Here is an 18,972-nt window from a genome sequence, read left to right on the forward strand (position 1 = left end):
CTTCGATCGCTGGATCTCTTGTACTCGCGAGGTGAAAGAAGTACGATGATTTCACACAGCACCGCGCGTAAACTTTATTATTAGACGCGCGGACGCCTGTGTTCTACAATACCTAGCCCCGGACCCCGCCGCGGCGGTGTCCTACAAATTGAACGTCTTTTGCTGGAGGGTGCAGTTTCAAGTTTTTCCTTAGCGCTCAAGTTTCATCGTCTTATTTATTTATTATTTATATATATAATATCTATATCTATTATTCAATATTTATATTTATTATTTTATATTTATTATATTTAATATTTATTATTTTATATTTACTATTTTATATTTATTGTATTTAATATTTATTATCTATTAATATAGTATAAATAATAAATAAAAAGTATATTTAAAATATATAATATATTTATATATACTATTTTTTATAACTTATATCAATGCTTTAATCCGGATGGTTTATTCAGCAAATACAGGGTTAACAATTTCTCCAAAATTGAACCAAATTACTCGAATCATTTTTGAGATGTTAGGTAATGTAAATAATAAATAAATAGTATATTTGAAATATATAATATATTTATATATATTATTATTTATTATTTATCAATGCTTTAATTCGGATGGTTTATTTAGCAAATACAGGGTTAATAATTTTTCCAAAATTGAACCAAATTACTTGAATCTTTTTTCAGATGTTAGATAATATAAATAATAAATAAATAGTACATCTAAAATAAATAATATATTTATATGTACATTTGCGTGTGCAAATAAGCATCGGAACGACAAATATCGGCACGTAAAGAATGAAGAAAATTTATTCTTCGATCGGCGAGATTAAAAAATGTATTCTTCGCCGGAGTTACGCGGGGCCCGACGCGTCGGGGACCGTCGAGCTTCTTTCACCTGCATCTCGTTTACTAAAACTCATCACGCACTCCACCGTACCATCGTATGGCACGAGATATTCATGCTTCTTGTTTCTCGTTTTTGCCGTTTTTCAGAGATTTTATCATCAAATGTCACAGCAGGAATCCCAGTGCTTCCATGGTGGACAGGTAAATTGTTCGATTTGTGTAATTAACGCGACGACACCCGTGTAATAACATAAGCAAAACACGAAACGCTCTCTCTCTCTCTCTCTCTCTCTCTCTCTCGCACAAGTTCTACATTTCTCATCAGCGTAGCTCTTCCGTAGATAAACGATACTGTCCGGCAATTTAGTAGTCGCGAACTAACGAAAAAACTCGATGCTGAACGCTGGAACCGCCTGTGAACGCGACCGACGCGCGTCGCAACGATGCCAAAATTCCATCGAACTAGGTAACGCGACCCCGTCCAAAAAAAAAAGATCGTTTATAATCCCAGAGACCGTGAAATAGAAGATCGAAGAATCGATCGCGGGATTTCAAAGAATCGAACGCGAGTAATTCCGACGGCGGCGAGCGTTCCAGCGTCGAGCGGACGAATTTTGCGAACGTTTCGGCGTCCGCGTTGAACCGCGAATCCGAAGAGACCGGGACGATTCTCGATAAACCCGTGTGCAGCACCGGGGAACGTTACGATCTTGTGTGTTTTCATTGACACGGTTGAATCCAGGACGGAGAAGGAGAGGCCGCAGACACCGCCGTTTAATCCGGACTCGAAGGACTGCGGGATCCTGAGCTGCAGACCGGCCTTTATACAGAGATTCGCCGGAATAAAGGTAACGCGAACTTCTCCCCCCCTCTCTCCCCCTATATCTCGGCGACTTCTTCTTCCAAATCCCGGCAGATCGGGACTCGGGGATTTATTTAAGCCGCGATCGATCGCCGCAGCCCCGCCGGCTCCGCTGCAACGCGGCGCACGCGGATCTAACTATTGTATGAACCTTCGTGAGTCATCGTTCGAAAGGATACGACGTTGAAGCAGCCGTCGACATTCCGTGAAAGGATTTTAGCCATCGCGGAAGACGATAATACCCGTGACAGTATCGCAGCGCACCTGCAGGATGCAGTAATGTCTCCCTAACTGACGCTCGGATCGTGCACAAAAATGGACAATTTGGGAAGAGGAGATACGATTGTCCGAGCGCTGCAGCTCGTTTTTACAGTTGTCGACAATCGATAACCATAAAAGACGAGCCACGAGGCTCGAACAATCGTATCTACTCCTCCAAAATTGTCTACTTTTGTGCGCAATCCGAGCGTCAATTAGGGAGACATTACTGTACTCGGAAGCGAGATATCGAGTTCTAACAGAGGACAACTTCGAGCGACGATAACTCCGTGAAAAATCACCTCGGGACGATGACTCTTTTTTTAAATTAAAGCTCGAAACCTCTACTTTCGGACAGTGTATCTGTATTTTAAGTTCCACGCAACCTCGCCACTGTAACCCTTTAAATGCAAGGCCATGTTCGTCGTACGTCATACGTCATATCGTCGAGTTCGACGAATCGCACGGACTTTGGACAATTTTTCTCCGAGATGCCGTTCGCGGCAGAACGAAGTTCGATCTTTCCCCTTTAATTGAAAAAAAAAGAAACTCGGCTGCGATTTTTTCTCGCAGAGTTACAGCAGTTTATAGTAACCCTTGCATGTTCTCCAATCTATGGTACGAATTGTCAACGATCATAAAGACGAGCCGCAAGGCTGGAATAATCGTACCTCCTCTTTCCAAATGATCTATTTTTGTTTCGAAGCTGAGCATCAATTAGAGATTTAATTTTACTGTACATATCTGGCTCAGGTAAGACAAGGGGATCAAAGGTGCGTTTTTCGATGATTTCAGGTGTTTGTGTTCCTCCTATCGTTTCTCGTCACGTTGCAACAGGCACTTAGTTCAGGTTACATAAATTCTGTGATCACAACCATAGAGAAAAGGTTCGAAATCCCGTCCAGTCTGTCCGGCGTCATCGCGAGCTCTTACGAGATCGGGAACGTCATTACCGTCATCTTCGTCAGCTACCTCGGCAGCCGCCGACACATACCAGTTTGGATTGCGATTGGTAAGAGGAGAACTGATCGACGCGCACGGACGCTCTTAATCCCATTAAACTAGTTCCCAGTGCCGCAGGAAAATTATGAATGCGAACGAAAGTGAAAGAGATACGGAGGAGCCTCGATTATCTGAACTGAAGATTGATGATTAATTTCTTTTTATAGTTTCCGATAAATTGTTGATGTGATAAGATGAGACGATAGGTCGGGGTTCGATCGAGGGAAGAAGAATCGAGTAACATTTGTTACATTGTTACACGGTTTTCAATTTAAGAAAATTATTAAGCGAAACAATTTATTTTTATTCAAATTCTGTTTCATAGAATCGTCTTGGAAACATTTTATTTTGCACGAATATTCGCAGTCTGTTTACAAGCGACAGGATCGTCTTGATCTCGAAGTGTTTTAATCCTTTGCACTCGACGCCATTTTAACTCTGAATTCCAAACAATTTTTCTTACAGTATTTCCATTTTGTATGACTCAAACACATTTTATATACAGGATGCTCCATAATTATTTTAACAGCCGGGAAGGAGAGATTCCTGAGGTCATTTCGAGCAACTTTTTCCTTGGCGAAAATGCGATCCGTGGCTTCGTTCACGAGTTATGAACGAAGAACACTGACCAATGAGAGGCGAGCGTCGCCTCGCGCTAGGCGGCCGAGCCAATCAGCTTCGACCGCTCGTTGGCTCGACCGCCTTGCGCCAACTAATCTCGCCTCTAATTGGTCGGTATTCTCAGCGTTAAGCCGCGGATTGCATTTTCGCATAATTATGGTACACCCTGTATAGCCGTTATTATTTGGAACAATCACAGATCTGAATAATAGAGAACGAGGAGGAAAATCCAGTTCGGTTAATATCGAGGTTCTACCGTAACATAAATCGTAAATTCTTAGATAGCGAAATATTCCGATAGTTTCGTGCGAATATTTTTTTGATTTCCTCAGAAAATAATTCGGAAGAAATATTGATTTATTTCAACAGACTTCAAATATACATACAGTTTCTTTTTCTTTTTGAATGGAACGCATTGAAAGGTGTCGCGGATCGCCGCGTTCTTCCGTTGCGGTATAATTTGGATCAGGCATTGATACATATTTATAGATCTGGCAAGATCGAATGGAACACGAGGCCTCCCGAGCATTAAGGGATTAATAGCATAATATTATCCGTTGCCGACCGTTGCAGTGCCGTAATGGAATGAAAATTTCAGGCGCCGTAATAATGGGACTCGGATCGATGATCTTTATGGTGCCGCACTTCACGGCCGAGCCTAATTTGATGACGGCTGCGAACAACTCCAGCTCTGACAACATTTGCCGGGGCGTATCCTTGCGTGAACAGGACATGGGACTTGGTAAATTTTACAATTACAACGCACCATTTGTCTGGAGAGAAACAAGATCCAAATTTATTGTCCCAAAATTATTGCACAATAATAGAAATGAGAGGTTCCCGAGATCATTTGAAGTAATTCTTTCCTTAGCGAAAATGTAATCCATCGCTTCGTTTACGAATTATCAACGAAAAACGCTGACCAATCAGAGATCGCGTACGGCTGACGCCCCGCCCTCGCGAGCACTGCCACTGCGTCACACGGCCGGCGCGGCGCGACATTGGCACTGCGCATGGGCGGAGCGTCGGCCGCACTCGATCTCCGATTGGTCACTGTTTCTAAATGACCCGAGGAACCGCTCATTTCTCGCTTGTAAAATAATTTTGGGACAGCCTGTATATTGTCACTGTTTCAAATAGGCGTCCTCGGATTCAGAAATTTGATTCTAAGACTGTATCCTTCGTTTTCGATTGAATCGAATGAAATAAGTTGATTTCGAAATGAAATGGAATTGAACGTCTATTCAAAGACGGTTGCATATAATTTTCTGATCATCCGAATAGAAGTAGACGTCTGAAACGACGGCGCGTCGCTTTTAATGTCACTTGATCCGAGCAACGTGTGAATGCTTTTTATCGTCCGAGCACGTCGGACAAAGCTGATATAAGTTGATTTCCGTCTTAGGTCGCTTGTCGTCCGGATTATCATCTCCTCCGCTGGCACCACACAACAATTTAAGAGGCGATAATTGCATTCAAGGATCCCCATCCACTGCTGGCCCTGTTATGTTATTTGTACTTGCTCAGTTATTATTAGGCTGCGGTGGTTCCCCTCTGTTTACTCTTGGTACCACTTACATAGACGATCATGTTCGTCCGGAGAGTGCTTCTTTATATATCGGTAACAGCAAAATTCTATTTCGAATAATTCTAATATAATTTATATATACAGAGTGTCCCAAAAATGTCTCGCAATCCGAAAGGGGCGGGTTCCTCGGGTTATTCGAAGCAACTTTCTCCTTCACAAAAATTTTCTCCGAGACACCGTTAACGAGTTATCAACGAAAAACAGTGACCAATGAGAGGCGAGCTCGGCTGGCGCGAGGCGACCGAGCCAATGAGCGGACCTGGGCTTCGCGCGCTGGTTGGCTGGGCCGCCTCGCGTCAGCCGTACTCGATTCTTATTGGCCACTGTTTTTCGTGAATAACTCGTTAACGGTGCCTCGGAGAACATTTTTGTAAAGGAAGAAGTTGCTTCGAATGATCCGAGGAACCCGCCATTTTCGGATTGCGAGACATTTTTGGGACAACCTGTATACAATTACGATATAATTGCAATATGATTGATTGTTCTTTCAGGTTGTATGTACAGCATGGCAGCATTCGGACCGGTATTGGGTTTCCTTCTCGGAGCTTACTTACTATCATTTCACATGGATTCCTTTTCCGGGACTATTATCAGCATAGGTAAACGGATCGATGATTGTTCTTTTCGCGTTTTTATAGAAAATCGTTTAGAAACGAGCGATCAAACTTCCAAAGGCTAAAGAATGAAAACAGCTCGCGCGAAAGGTCAACGTCTATAATGGTTTTTTTCTCTCTGAATTTATAAATACGTGGGAACCTTCGGAAATACAAGACATCGTTGCATTTTCTTTTTCGTACCGTGCAACATAGTTCGTTACGCTAAAGACCGGACGCTAAAGAATAACGCCGAGTATCTGTGAACAGATCCAGGCGACCACAGATGGGTCGGCATGTGGTGGGGTGGATTTCTGCTTTGCGGTCTGCTCTTAATCTTGGTCGCGATCCCGTTCTTCAGTTTCCCGAAAACGTTGCAACGCGAGAAAGAGAAGATACGCATTATCGAGAAGAATAAATCGTCGTCGCAGAAAGAAAAAGAGCAGTGCAAAGAACCGAAGAAGGAGAAGCTGGACGACAGCGGTTACGGAAAGGACGTGAAAGGTATAGAGACGACCTTCGAAACTGCATTTTTTTCACCGCAGAAATTTGCATAGATATTTGAAGAATGTGACTCGGTAGAACTAGATTATTATGGTCCGTACAGATTTCTCATATGAATTTAAGGAATTGCGATTATCTTATTATATCTGACCTCTGTGTATCTTTTTTTTCTAAATTTTATAACCACAGTAAATTCTCCCTAATCTTCCTTCAGCTTTTAGACGAAAATGGACAATTTGGGGGAGTACGATTATTCAAGCCTAGCATTTTTTATATATTTTATAATATTTACTTATATACACCTATAATACCTATTTTATAATTGTTGAAGACCGCGAGACTCGAATAATCGTATCTCCTCGTCCCAAATCGTCCACTTTCGATTGAAAGTTGAAGGAAAATTAGGGAGAATTTACTGTAAAGGGAAACTTTCCGTACATATTCAATTAATAAATAAACGCATAACTAACATTCAGTAAAATGAATTTGATAGAGCTGGGTTATGTTAAGGTTATGTCTAGATTATTATGGTCCGTACAGATTTCTCATATGAATTTAAGGAATTGCGATTATCTTATTATATCTGACCTCTGTATTTTTTTTCTTCTAAATTTTATAACTACAGTAAATTCTCCCTAATCTTCCTTCGGCTTTTAGACAAAAATGGACAATTTGGGGGAGTGCGATTATTCAAGCCTAGCATTTTTTATATATTTTATAATATTTACTTATATATACCTATAATACCAATTTTATAATTGTTGACGACCGCGGGACTCGAATAATCGTATCTCCTCGTCCCAAATCGCCCACTTCCGATTGAAAGTTGAAGCAAAATTAGGGAGAATTTATTGCAAAGGGAAACTTTCTGCATATATTCAATTAATAAATAAACGAATAATTAGATTCGGCCGAAGTAAAATGAACTTTTAATAGGGTCCAGCTGAAATTAAATAAACTTGATAGAACACGATTCGGATGAGCTAAACCGTTGAATCATGTCTTTACAGATATACCAAGGAGCATGTGGAGGCTGATGTGCAATCCGGTGTACGTGGTGACCTGTCTGGGCGCCTGCATGGAGCTGGTGATCGTTTCCGGTTTCGTGGTATTCCTGCCGAAGTACCTCGAGACGCAATTCAGCCTGGGCAAGAGCCAGGCGAGCGTGTTCACCGGCTCGATAGCGATACCTGGCGCCTGCATCGGCATCTTCTTCGGCGGATGTTTGCTCAAACGTTTAGAATTAAGACCGAAGGGCGCGGTCCAGTTCGTCCTCGTCTCAAACATCATATGCCTGGTCTGCTACGGCCTCCTGTTTTTCCTCGGCTGTGACAACGTGAAAATGGCTGGGACCACTATTCCGTACTTTAACAGCAGCACGAAGGGCCCCGAGCCCTTCCAAGTAAACCTCACTGCCGCATGCAACTTCGGTTGCGAGTGTCGAATGACGGACGTCGAGCCTGTCTGTGGAAACAACGGTCTGACCTACTTCAGTCCTTGTCATGCGGGTTGCACTGCCTTCAGCTCGAAATCGAATTTCACTAACTGTGCATGTAAGCATCCCTCGTATCGTCTCAGCTCGTTCTCAGTGTCGTCCACTTCGGAAATAAAATATTATTTAGTATATTATATTATAGTATTATATTATATTATATTATATTATATTATATTATAGTATTATATTATATTATATTATATTACATTATAGTATTATATTATATTATATTATATTATATTATATTATATTATATTATATTATATTATATTATATTATATTATATTATATTATAGTATAGTATTATATTATATTATATTATAGTATTATTATATTATAATATCGCTGATGGATAGACAATTTCGTGGCATCCATTTTTGTAGGAGATATTATTATTTAGCAGATATATATATATATATATATATATATATATATATAAGTCCTAATTTCACCTGGTGTTTCGATAGGTATACACGGAAACCTAACAATGTTGCCGCCAGCAGCTCCGGAATTTGCGGAAGTGACAGTGGTGCCGGTAGCAACTGCTGGCCCATGTACTTCACCGTGCAGGACTATATTTCCTTTCTTAATATTACTTTTCTTTATGACCTTCATCGTCGCTATCACGCAGATGCCATTACTGATGATAGTGTTAAGGTACGTTCCATCGATAATTTTTGTTTATGTTCCTCGTGATAGAATTGTAATGTAGCATTTATGATGTCGCATTTGCAGGTCGGTCTCCGAAGAGGAGAGATCGTTCGCGTTGGGCATGCAGTTTGTAATCTTTCGACTGTTCGGTTATATACCAGCTCCTATTTTATTCGGTAACTTAATCGACTCCACGTGCTTGCTTTGGAAAAGCACCTGCGGGGAGAAAGGCGGCCGGTGTCTGCTCTACGACATCGAACAATTTAGATACAGGTGCGTAATCTCGGCTGGAAATCGGTGCTACGCGGAGCTGTGAAAGTCTCCTTTATCGCTCTCTTTGCAGCTCTTCGCAGTACCGTGTCCTCTAATTGTTTCTTTACTCTTCGATTCTTTATTGTTAACGGATTGATTGAGATACGTTGTCGTTTCAGATATGTCGGTCTCTGTGCCGGCATTAAGATTTTAGCTTTGGCGCTGTTCCTCATCGACTGGTGGCTGGTCAGAAGGAGAAGACAGCTGGAGGATCAAGCGCCATCTTTCACTGTGAATGAATTCGTAGGGTCAATTATCAGTCTTGACAAATGTAAGTGGGCCTCGTTCGACGGATCTTCGCGAACTTATTTCTCAAGGAATAGAGTCAGTAGCAATAAATAAATAAATAAATATACATGGAGAAGCTGGTGGTTTGTTTATCTGTGCTACTAGTCTTGCTAAATGTAGATTTTGATTTTATCGCCTTGTGTTTCAGTGTTCGAAGAGAAACCGCACCACCACATGGTGGAGGACGGCACAATTCCGAATTCGGAGACGGCCACGCCGTCTTCGGTGTCTTCGCCCACGGAGCCCACGAAGTCGACGAACCTCGAAGAGACCGGTTCGTCGAACCAGACCCAGGACTCGACGGAATCTGCGAACCGGTCGAAGAGCGCGATGGACGTTGAAGTACCGGACACGAGGCAAGCCCCTCTCGCTCTCGAAGAGCCAGATGTTGAGGTGAAACCTCTGACTGGTAAACCAATGGAGAACCACACCAGGAACGTTTAATGTTCGCCGCGCGTTAGAGGCTGTACAATTGATTCTATATCAAAGTGGGTGATACACGGGGTCGATGGCAGATCATTTTGTCGTCGCAGCTAGATCGCTAACGATTTGTGCAATCCTATAACGAGGGGGGTTGAAAGGGGGGGGGGGGGCTCGGCCATGCTCCCTGGATCAGCGCGCCGAATGGGATATATCGGTTGGTCGGGACAGAGGAGAGCCGTGGATCCATGTATTTATGGTGCTAATATACTTTTTTAATGAGATTTAACGAAGAGCGACCGTATTTAAATTCCGTTGGAACTATAAGTGGAATCATACATTCGTATATTCTTGCACACAACGGGCCGCAGGGCCCGAGGATATTTTTACAATGATTACATTTTTGCGCGGGATGTATCGTTTAACCGGTACGAAATGATTTGCCATGGATCTCCATTTATGGTTTGGCTATTTTTAGGAATCTAATATCACTAGGGTGTACATTTTTACGGCGATGCGATTACTACGGGGTGATCCGGTCGCTCTGTTGCCGGTTTTGTCTCTTGAACAATGCCGACGGAATGTTTCTCAAGGACACTCTCTGTCGAAGAAGGTGATTCAACGACGAAGTCGAGCCGCGTTCCTTCTTTTCTCTCTTCTCGCGAAAAGAGAACCGGTGTTCCATAGATCGACTCCCGTTTTGTTTAGCCGTAGGATCTTTTCGTTGACCTTGAACTGTGCTTCGCGTTAAAAAAATAGCGTTCGTAACGTATAGGGAGCGTGTATCGATACCTGTTTTTTCCGTAGCGGCGAATAATCGAAAGCTAGACTTTTCCGTGTAATTGCTCGTTACACGTTTAATATCCTAATTAAACAGTAGGTGTTTACTATATCACTACTACAGTTATACTTATCTAGAAGAAGCGTGTAGCGTGTACGCAAACGATGTAAGATGCGATACAAATACCACTCGAGATAAGGATCCAGTGTCGCGCGGCGCAATCTATGATCATAATATGTTTAAGGTGAAGATCGACTCAAGGTAGGTCAGCAGACGCGTATTCATCTTGGCCGCAAACTATTCAAGGTCACCCGAAAACGTGAAAAACCGACTTCGCGTGTCTCTTCTGGCCGGTCTTCGTCGTTGAGTCAACGCGAAAAGAATCGTCGTCGTCGTCGTCGTCGTCGTCGTCGTCGTCGTTCGACAATGAAACGGGAAATGAAATGGCAAACGGGCGTTGAGGATCATCCTGTACATGTCAATAAATAGGAACATAATAGGTGAACAAAGGTGGCTCGTTTCGGACACACCGTTCTAACCGGCGTTAGAACCTGAAACGCGAGAAATTCGTGTGGTGCCCGAAACGAGTTTCGACGGAACCAGCCTTGAACGGTTTTGCGAAACAAGACGGAGGAACAAAAAAAGAAAAGTAAAGGAAGAAAGAAGAAGAAGAGGAGGAGAAGGAGGAAGAGGAGGTGGTGGAGGAGGAGGAAGTAGGATAGGAGAAAAGAAAATAGGGAAAAGCAAAGGCCAACAAGGACAAACGTTGTAAATATAAAAATTCCTGCCTTAAGAAATACAAGACTAGACAAACGTACATTTAAAAGAAAAAAAAAAGTAATCGACTAAGTGATAGAGTTAACGATCTATATAATGAATATCATTGATTGCAGATCGAGAGCTGCGATTTATTTTATAACTAGTGGTTAGGCTTTCTCAGAAATGAAGTAGTCAATTTAACATAGTGATGTAAAACACGGACGACAAAGGATCGTAGTTGACTCGTTTGCGGAATACGTTTTTCTTTTTTCTGTTCTCGTACCATCGATTGCAACGGCGTATATAACTGTTCCACTGTTCTCTTCGTGACTTTTTCATTTTGTTCTCGGCTCTGTATCTCGCTCCTCCCTCTTCTCTCTCGTCGAGAGGAGAGCGGGATAAGACCGGAGACACTGCGCTTTTGAAACGAGCGACGCCTGATCTCGAATGTTTTGTTGTTTGTTTTCTTTTGTTTCTTCTCGAACGAAGAAAAAAAAGAACAAAATCATCAGCGACACACCACTATTTTAAGAGCTTTTCCGAGAACTATAGCGTGTAACCGGAAACGGAGACGATGCTTCGGGGTGGCACGGCGGTGCCGCCTCGTGTCCTATTACCGAAATGAATTCTATGCTTCCAAGCAACGAACGAGCAGATGGGAAAAGAAGAGGGGAAACGAAAGGGAGACTCGCGACGGTTTTTGTTAACGAATACTAATTAATTACTCGGCGAAATCAAGGGTCAATTTGGATTAACCCATTTACATCGTTGCGCGGAATATTCCGCGAGCCGCGACAGTCGACTATCACCAAGCGCGGAATATTCCGCTAGCTTACGTTGTTTTTTTTGTATTTAGTCGGAAAATATCTTTTAGTTGGGACAGATCACGTTTAATCATTATGTATCGACCACTTTAATGAATTTCACGAACGTTAATTTATTAATATGCTCATTTAACTTAAATAAATTTATTTTATTATAAAAAATATTTGCTTTCCCTTTTGTATAAAAAAATGTGAACTGCGATATAACACTGTATATCATCGTTTAAAAAGTACATTCTTGATAAAGTCGATGAATAATTTCGATGCGCGTTACTGCACATACGATCGACCGCGCGTGGTGATAAGATTCACTCGTCAGTTGAACGTCGCTGATGTTTCGATGCGAAAGCTTAAGTAGAGCGATGATGCAAATGGGTTAAACGTCACTCCGGGACTATGTTCTGGCCTCGCGGCCGTTGTCAATAGCTCGCTGACAATCCGGCGAGCCGGCGGACTCGGTGGCGGATTATAACGGACAAATCGCTTCTGAAATTCCGAACCGGCGAATTAATTTCGATTTGTGTTTTGCGTCGACGAAATAATGTAACATAGTGATTAATATCGTGACGAGATCCGCGATAATCCGCCACTGGCCAGGAGTCTACTTGTTTTGTACCTGAAAGCCTGTCGTATCAATTTTCGATATTACAAATGAAGAGTTCAACGGCGACGAATAAAAACAAAGATGCGTTTACGAAGAAAGCTAATGAAAAAAAAAAATAAGGAAAGAAAGAAACTATATTAACTCAGGAAAAGAGATTCTATAATGCACCTCTAACGTAAATTGATGGGAACGATACAAAGGAACCGGGATAATATGAATAGAGAGAATCTATCGCTGTGGATCTACGAAGTCTTTATAGCCTAAGAGAAAAAAAGTGAAATTATTGAATATTGTTACTTCAGCTCAATTTCTTTTAAACGAAAGAAGAAACAAACAAAGATGAAGAACTACGAGAATGAGAATAGTAATGGAACTTGTACAAGTGGTTTTACAGAACAAAACAAAGGGGTTAAATGTAATCGATATATCTATATCTATATATAGACGTTTAAACACCGTTCTTTCTTTTTTGCATGAGCCGATGATTTATACTCTGTTCCACCGATGTCGCGCTTTCGGATACGAAAACCGTTCCACGAATCGTTACCACGATTCTAGCGTTAATTTTTACGTAATCTCGAACAATGTACACTTAAGCAAACAGACACGCGCGCGCGCGCGCGCACACACACACAAGTATACAGACAGGGACACACACACACACGCGCACACAATACACTGTATACAATCATGCACATACAATCACACCGTTCCGGCAAAACATGTCACAGCATTTACTTACGTTTGAGAAAGAAACGAACACTTAACATAGGCTGCGGGGCTGCAGCGTTGTTCCAAATTTCTCCAAACGAATTTCGCACGGTGTAGGAACGATTCATTTTAATTGTACAGACTCTTCTTGTTCGCTCGTTTCTCATCGTAGAACAAATTGTAAATTGTCACGAGATTGTTGCGTTCGATTCTGTACAGCGAGCGGTTGTATGATAGATCCGCGGAGACCCCGCAGCCTACGCCTATGTACGATAATCTCGCACCGCTGTTTGGCCCGTCACTGTCAATTTTTCGAAGTGTAGTACACGCTACTATATTTTAGAGGCAATTTTGATGTTCGAACTCGGCCGGGGTGCCCTCGGGATCCGCCGTTCCCGCCATCCTCGAGACCGCGATGATCTCTCTAACTACATATTATAATGCACTTACATATATATATACATATATATACATATATACATATACGTGTATATATATATAATATATATGTACACATATATATTATACATACATATATACCTACTTTTGTGATATGAATCTCTATAGAACGGTGGACCCCGGGCGAACGCGGCCCCTGTAGAGGTTTAACTGAATAACGAGGGGGAAAATCGTGTGAGAGAGAGATAAAATAAAATAAAAGTGCTGTGAATAGATGACAAAAGAAAAAAAAAGAGAGAGAATACACGTCGAATCAAATACAATTTACACAAAAGTCGCCGGGCGAGGATATTTGTATCGTGGCGCAGGGTGGATCGCCGGATGAGTCACTGTTGCGAGAACCGCGCCGAGCGTCGTTCCTCTTTTTCCCGGACTTTATCGTGGAGATTACGAACGCTTATCTGCAGTAGGCTGCAGCTACAATGTGAAATATATCTTGCGGCTTATTTTTCGAAGTGCATAGATATTAGATACAAACGGAGAGAAACGTTAGGTGTAATATAATACAGAGAAAAAAAAGAGAAAGAGAGAATGGAGAGAGAGAAAGAACGTTGGTGAAAAAGCGCAATCGCATAGATTCGTAATCGACGAGTTTAGGATCCGGATTTAATATACGTATATTGTAACGCGTTTCGATGCTTGTATTTTAAGGTACAATTTAGATGAATCATGTGAATATATAGAACAAAAAGGGACAAAACGAAAAAAAAACAAAGAAAGAATGTAATCATTGGACACAACTCTTAGCGGTAATTGTGTTACTGGATAGTAGTAATCTGTTTTATCGCGGTGCAAAATGGATTAATTACGGGGAACTGCCAAGGCGCGCGTGTAAAACGAAAAAAGCGGTGGATCGGATTCTATTTCATAGAATATAACACGCCTAGGGCTTCTCTAGCCAGCATCGATTAGGCGAAACGGTCTCAAAAAGTCTCCATTACTCCTTCGGGAATCTGTCCCATATTTTTCTTCCTTTTTTTCTTTTTTTGTTTAACTCGGATAACGAGACTCTCTCGGCTACAGTCGACAAAAAACGAAATAGATCTCGGATGGATTCAATTTTTAACTTTCGAGCGACGAGTTTCGTCGGAATTTTACTATCGAAATTTCAATGTATGTGGCTGAAATTTGTCGTGAAGTTTCAGCCACATTTTAAAGACGATTCGAGCTCAGGTGCGGCGAGAGTCTCGCCGGGAAGAGCCGAGTTCGTTGTGCCGCGAACAGAGACCACCCGGGTTTTCTTGCCGAGAGCTCTCCGTAAACACGTTGTTGTTGATAAAACAACCTCGTTCTGCTGTACACCGTCCTATCTAACGTCAACAAACACCTGATCGAAGGAGTTATCGTTTGCGCCACGTAACACCCTTCCACGAACGCTTTGTGCCGGATGACAAAATACCCGATACAAGGAACACGTAAGCTATGAACGATCGTGCACAACTTCCGGTACTCAAGGTCGATCCGGGGTGTCATCGTGTGTTCTCCAATTGTTCCCTTTCAAGCTTCGTACACTACCGTTCGATTAAGATACAGTGACTTATCTCGTTCGTAGCGTCGCCAGTTGCTTCCTCGGAATTCCTCTAGGATACGCGTAATTGTTTCTCGTACAAGCTCTGCGTGAACGTAATGATACGTAATATTGTAGCAATATTGTCGACTATGATACGTTATATAATATTATATGTGTATGATATTGCATAGTGTTGTATAATATTCGCATAAGCTCTGCGTAAATAGAATATGTAATATTATACTAATGTTATGGAATATAATGCATGATGTAATATTGTATGTAATATTGTTTAATATTATACAATATTATATATCATATTATACAATATTACTACTACTACTTATAATATTATATGTAATATTGTATAATGTTATACGATAATATCATATTATACAATATTACATATAATATTATAAGTAGTGGTAGTAATATTGTATAATATTATGCAATATTATGTATCATATTATACAATATTACTACTACTACTTATAATATTATATGTAATATTGTATAATGTTATACAATAATATCATATTATACAATATTCCATATAATATTATAAGTAGTGGTAGTAATATTGTATAATATTATGCAATATTATATATAATATTATACAATATTACATATAATATTATATTATGTATTATATTATATAATATAATACATAATATAATATTATATATAATATAGTAATAATATTATATATAATATTATACAATATTACATATAATATTACATTCTATAATATTGGTATAATATTATATTTACGCAGAGCTTATACGAACATTACACAAACATTATATAATATTATGCAATATTATATATTATTACATACATATTCTATTATGTATTTATATTTTACAACATACTCAATATAATATTGCACAATATTATTTATAAAATTATACACAATATTGTATAATATACGCTATCACGAATACGTGAATTAAGACTCAATTCCGTTCACTCATTAAATCGCATCTAGTTCATTGATGAAAAACGCCACGCGGTAAACATTTCACTTAGAAACAGTCCTCCCGGAATCGAAGACAGATTACCGGGGATTCCATAACTTATCCAGCGATTTTCCGTGGAAACGACTTTCGCGGATCCAAGCGACCGCGCGATCCATCCTGCGCACACCCGCCGACACACACCGCAACTGTACATAATTAATTAGCTAGAAGAACGATTTATATCGAGCGACCGGAGCTGAGCCGGAGCGGGGCGTGTGTGGCACGCTAAGACACGTGTAACGTAAAAACCGATGAAAAAAATATAGATTTTACGCGGTCGCCATCGTTCCGAACACGTTACGTTTCGACGCGCGCGAAAACCACGGCCGCGGAAGACGAAGAACTGCAAAACAAAAAGCCGACGGAAAACGAACAATAGAAATCGCGCAACGATTTCTAGGGGACGGGCGATTCGCGCGCGGCGACCCGCACAATTTTTTCACTCGCGTTGCTGAGATATTTTTACAGAAGCGCGTTCGCGCGACGAACGGAACCGGAAAAACCGGAGGTGGGAACCGTGCATAAAAAAAGAAAGAAAATGAAACGAGAGCCCGCGTCGATGTCGATTATCCTGAACGAACCGATCTGATTTCTCCACGCCGACGATTCGTTTCTCGGTTACAGTGTTTAAAAACCGTCGACCGTCACCGCGCCACCGTGAACGAAAAAGAAAGGATGATTACTGCAGTAATGTCTCCCATACTGACGCTCAGCTTTTCTGCACAGAAATGGACGATTCGGGGAGAGGAGACAGGATTATACGAGCCTTGTAGCTTGTTTTTTACAGTTACTGACGATCGGTAATTGTAAAGAACGAGCCGCAAGGCTCGAACAATCGTATCTTCTCTTCCAAAATTGTCGCATTCTCGTGGACAATCCGAGCGTCAATTAGAGAGACATATTACTGTACCGCTACTACTACCATAAACAACTACTACTACTACTATTATTACTACTACTACTACTACTATTATTACTACTACTATTACTACTACTACTACTACTACTACTCGTAACGATAGCGTTTCAACACATCGTTGGTTTACGTTCACTTCTAACCGTTAATTTTATGGTCGATTTCGAACGACATTTCTGTTTCGTCGCGACATACTTGCTGTAATGTAACATTCCCAACGCTACAGTGAAACGGAGAGAAAGAAAGAAAGAAAGAAAGAAAGACAGAAATAAAGAAAGAGAAAAAGCAGAGAAAACGAAAAAAATGGAGGCGGGTAAGGAAAGCGAAAGAGATTATTTAGCGCGTGAGTGTGTGCCGCGGCGTGCGTGTGGAGGAATGCGAGGAAACAAGGTGAGAAGATGCGAACGAACGCGCGCGAAAGAGAGAGAGAGAGAGAGAGCGAGAGAGAGAAGAATGCGTTTTAAGTATTAAGCGGGAGTTCTAATAGGTAATACGAGAAATTTAAATTAAAAGAAAAATGTTGTGTACATAGATATTGACTATTATATACAGTAAATATAAACTGCTTATAGATGTAATGTATTTTTTGTAGGGACCATAATATAAGCAGAAAACAATATGAAACGTTTTTGATCAGTACCGAAGAGTGATATGAAATTGCGACGGTTCTGTGTAAAGTTTATGAAAAGCAATACGTGGTTGCTGAGAGGAACAGGGGGTGGGGGTGGCTGAAGAGGGAGAGAGAGCGAGAGAGAGAGAGTTTATAGGGAATTAGGGGCTCGGACCGGGGACGAGCGGAATCCGCTGCGGCGTCGATCTGTGCACGCGTGTCCGCCGGATCGTGATCCGATCCATCGATCCATCGATCGATAGACCGAGTCTCGACGCGCGCCCTCATCGGTCGTGATTATGCTCGTCCCCGGATCGACGCGAAAATAACAAAGCTCACACAAATTAGGGGTATCGAGTGTTTTCGAGTCGACGACGGCGTTGGTGGATCGCAAGGATAAAAAAAGAACAAAAAAAAATAAAGAGCTAATGAAACGACGAGTTTGCCGTGATCGTAGCCCGTTTTACGTTTTGTTCGCGCGAACGTTCGTATAGAAGAGAGAAAGAGAGAGAGAGAGAGAGAAAGAAAAAGAGAGAGCTTTCGATGATCGAGCGCCGTGATCCGAGACGTACGAACGAACTTCCGATTAAAATGATCCGATTCTGCGACGAGATGAGCGATTTACGGGGACGATGAATGTGAGAGGCGAGCGCGTGCGTCTTGTTGCTTCTGTTGTCTGTTGAGAAACGATTCGAATTCTAATTAGCGAATGGCGGCGTATACACACTAAACTACGTTTTCAATAAAAAGAAAGAGAAAAAAAGAAATAAACACATATCGAATTTTTCGTACGTTCGTGTCTTTTTTTTTATCTTTTTTTTCTGTTTTTTGTTCTTCCGTTTTCTTACTTTTTCCAGCGGCGTCTCGCACGATCGATCGATCGGCCAAAACGGAGCCGCGCGTTTCTCTCCTCTGTCTTTTTTTTTACGGTTTCCCCGAATAAAGTGTACGGTATAACGTATCGTTTCTCCCACACGTATCGTAACCACGTGCGAACGCCAATCGATATTTGATAGAAAGGGATAACACAGAGTAAACGTCGTCTCTCCATACAAACGCGCTTTTCCGGCGCGACGACGACCGATCGATCGGCCATTCGAACGAACGATCGCAGCAGGTCTCTGTCTCTCGGTCGATGTACATACTGTTTTTCTTCTTGGAGTACGCGCGCGACGGTTCTTGATCGACGATTCATTTGTTGTTCGGAAGGAAAGAATTACTGTTCCATGTTCCTGCGGGGACCGGGATCTCGTCCGCTAGTCCGTCGGGACCACGATTTTAACAACCGCAGCTGCGAGGAGGTCGGCTGCACACGATTCAAGATCGCTTCG

At 41.5% G+C, this 18,972-nt stretch overlaps 1 protein-coding gene across 2 annotated transcripts in view; it reads left to right on the forward strand.

Moving 5' to 3' along the window:
* The window catches only part of LOC117224039 (Organic anion transporting polypeptide 30B), a 121,665-nt gene extending 103,233 nt beyond the window's left edge, over positions 1 to 18,432 (forward strand). Inside the window, exons 5-16 of one of the 2 annotated variants that reach the window (XM_076528685.1) lie at positions 1,002 to 1,055; positions 1,597 to 1,702; positions 2,770 to 2,986; positions 4,196 to 4,339; positions 5,003 to 5,218; positions 5,677 to 5,784; positions 6,049 to 6,282; positions 7,293 to 7,835; positions 8,245 to 8,434; positions 8,513 to 8,701; positions 8,860 to 9,011; positions 9,177 to 18,432. In XM_076528685.1, the coding sequence (XP_076384800.1) occupies positions 1,002 to 1,055; positions 1,597 to 1,702; positions 2,770 to 2,986; positions 4,196 to 4,339; positions 5,003 to 5,218; positions 5,677 to 5,784; positions 6,049 to 6,282; positions 7,293 to 7,835; positions 8,245 to 8,434; positions 8,513 to 8,701; positions 8,860 to 9,011; positions 9,177 to 9,472 (2,449 nt within the window). In that variant the 3' untranslated portion in view covers positions 9,473 to 18,432. The remainder of the gene's footprint in view (positions 1 to 1,001; positions 1,056 to 1,596; positions 1,703 to 2,769; positions 2,987 to 4,195; positions 4,340 to 5,002; positions 5,219 to 5,676; positions 5,785 to 6,048; positions 6,283 to 7,292; positions 7,836 to 8,244; positions 8,435 to 8,512; positions 8,702 to 8,859; positions 9,012 to 9,176) is intronic. The other variant, XM_076528686.1, reaches the window with a different exon arrangement.
* Positions 18,433 to 18,972: the final 540 nt, after the last annotated feature.

Source organism: Megalopta genalis, chromosome 2 (assembly GCF_051020955.1).
Source record: "Megalopta genalis isolate 19385.01 chromosome 2, iyMegGena1_principal, whole genome shotgun sequence".
NCBI classification, from domain to species: Eukaryota; Metazoa; Arthropoda; class Insecta; order Hymenoptera; family Halictidae; genus Megalopta; species Megalopta genalis.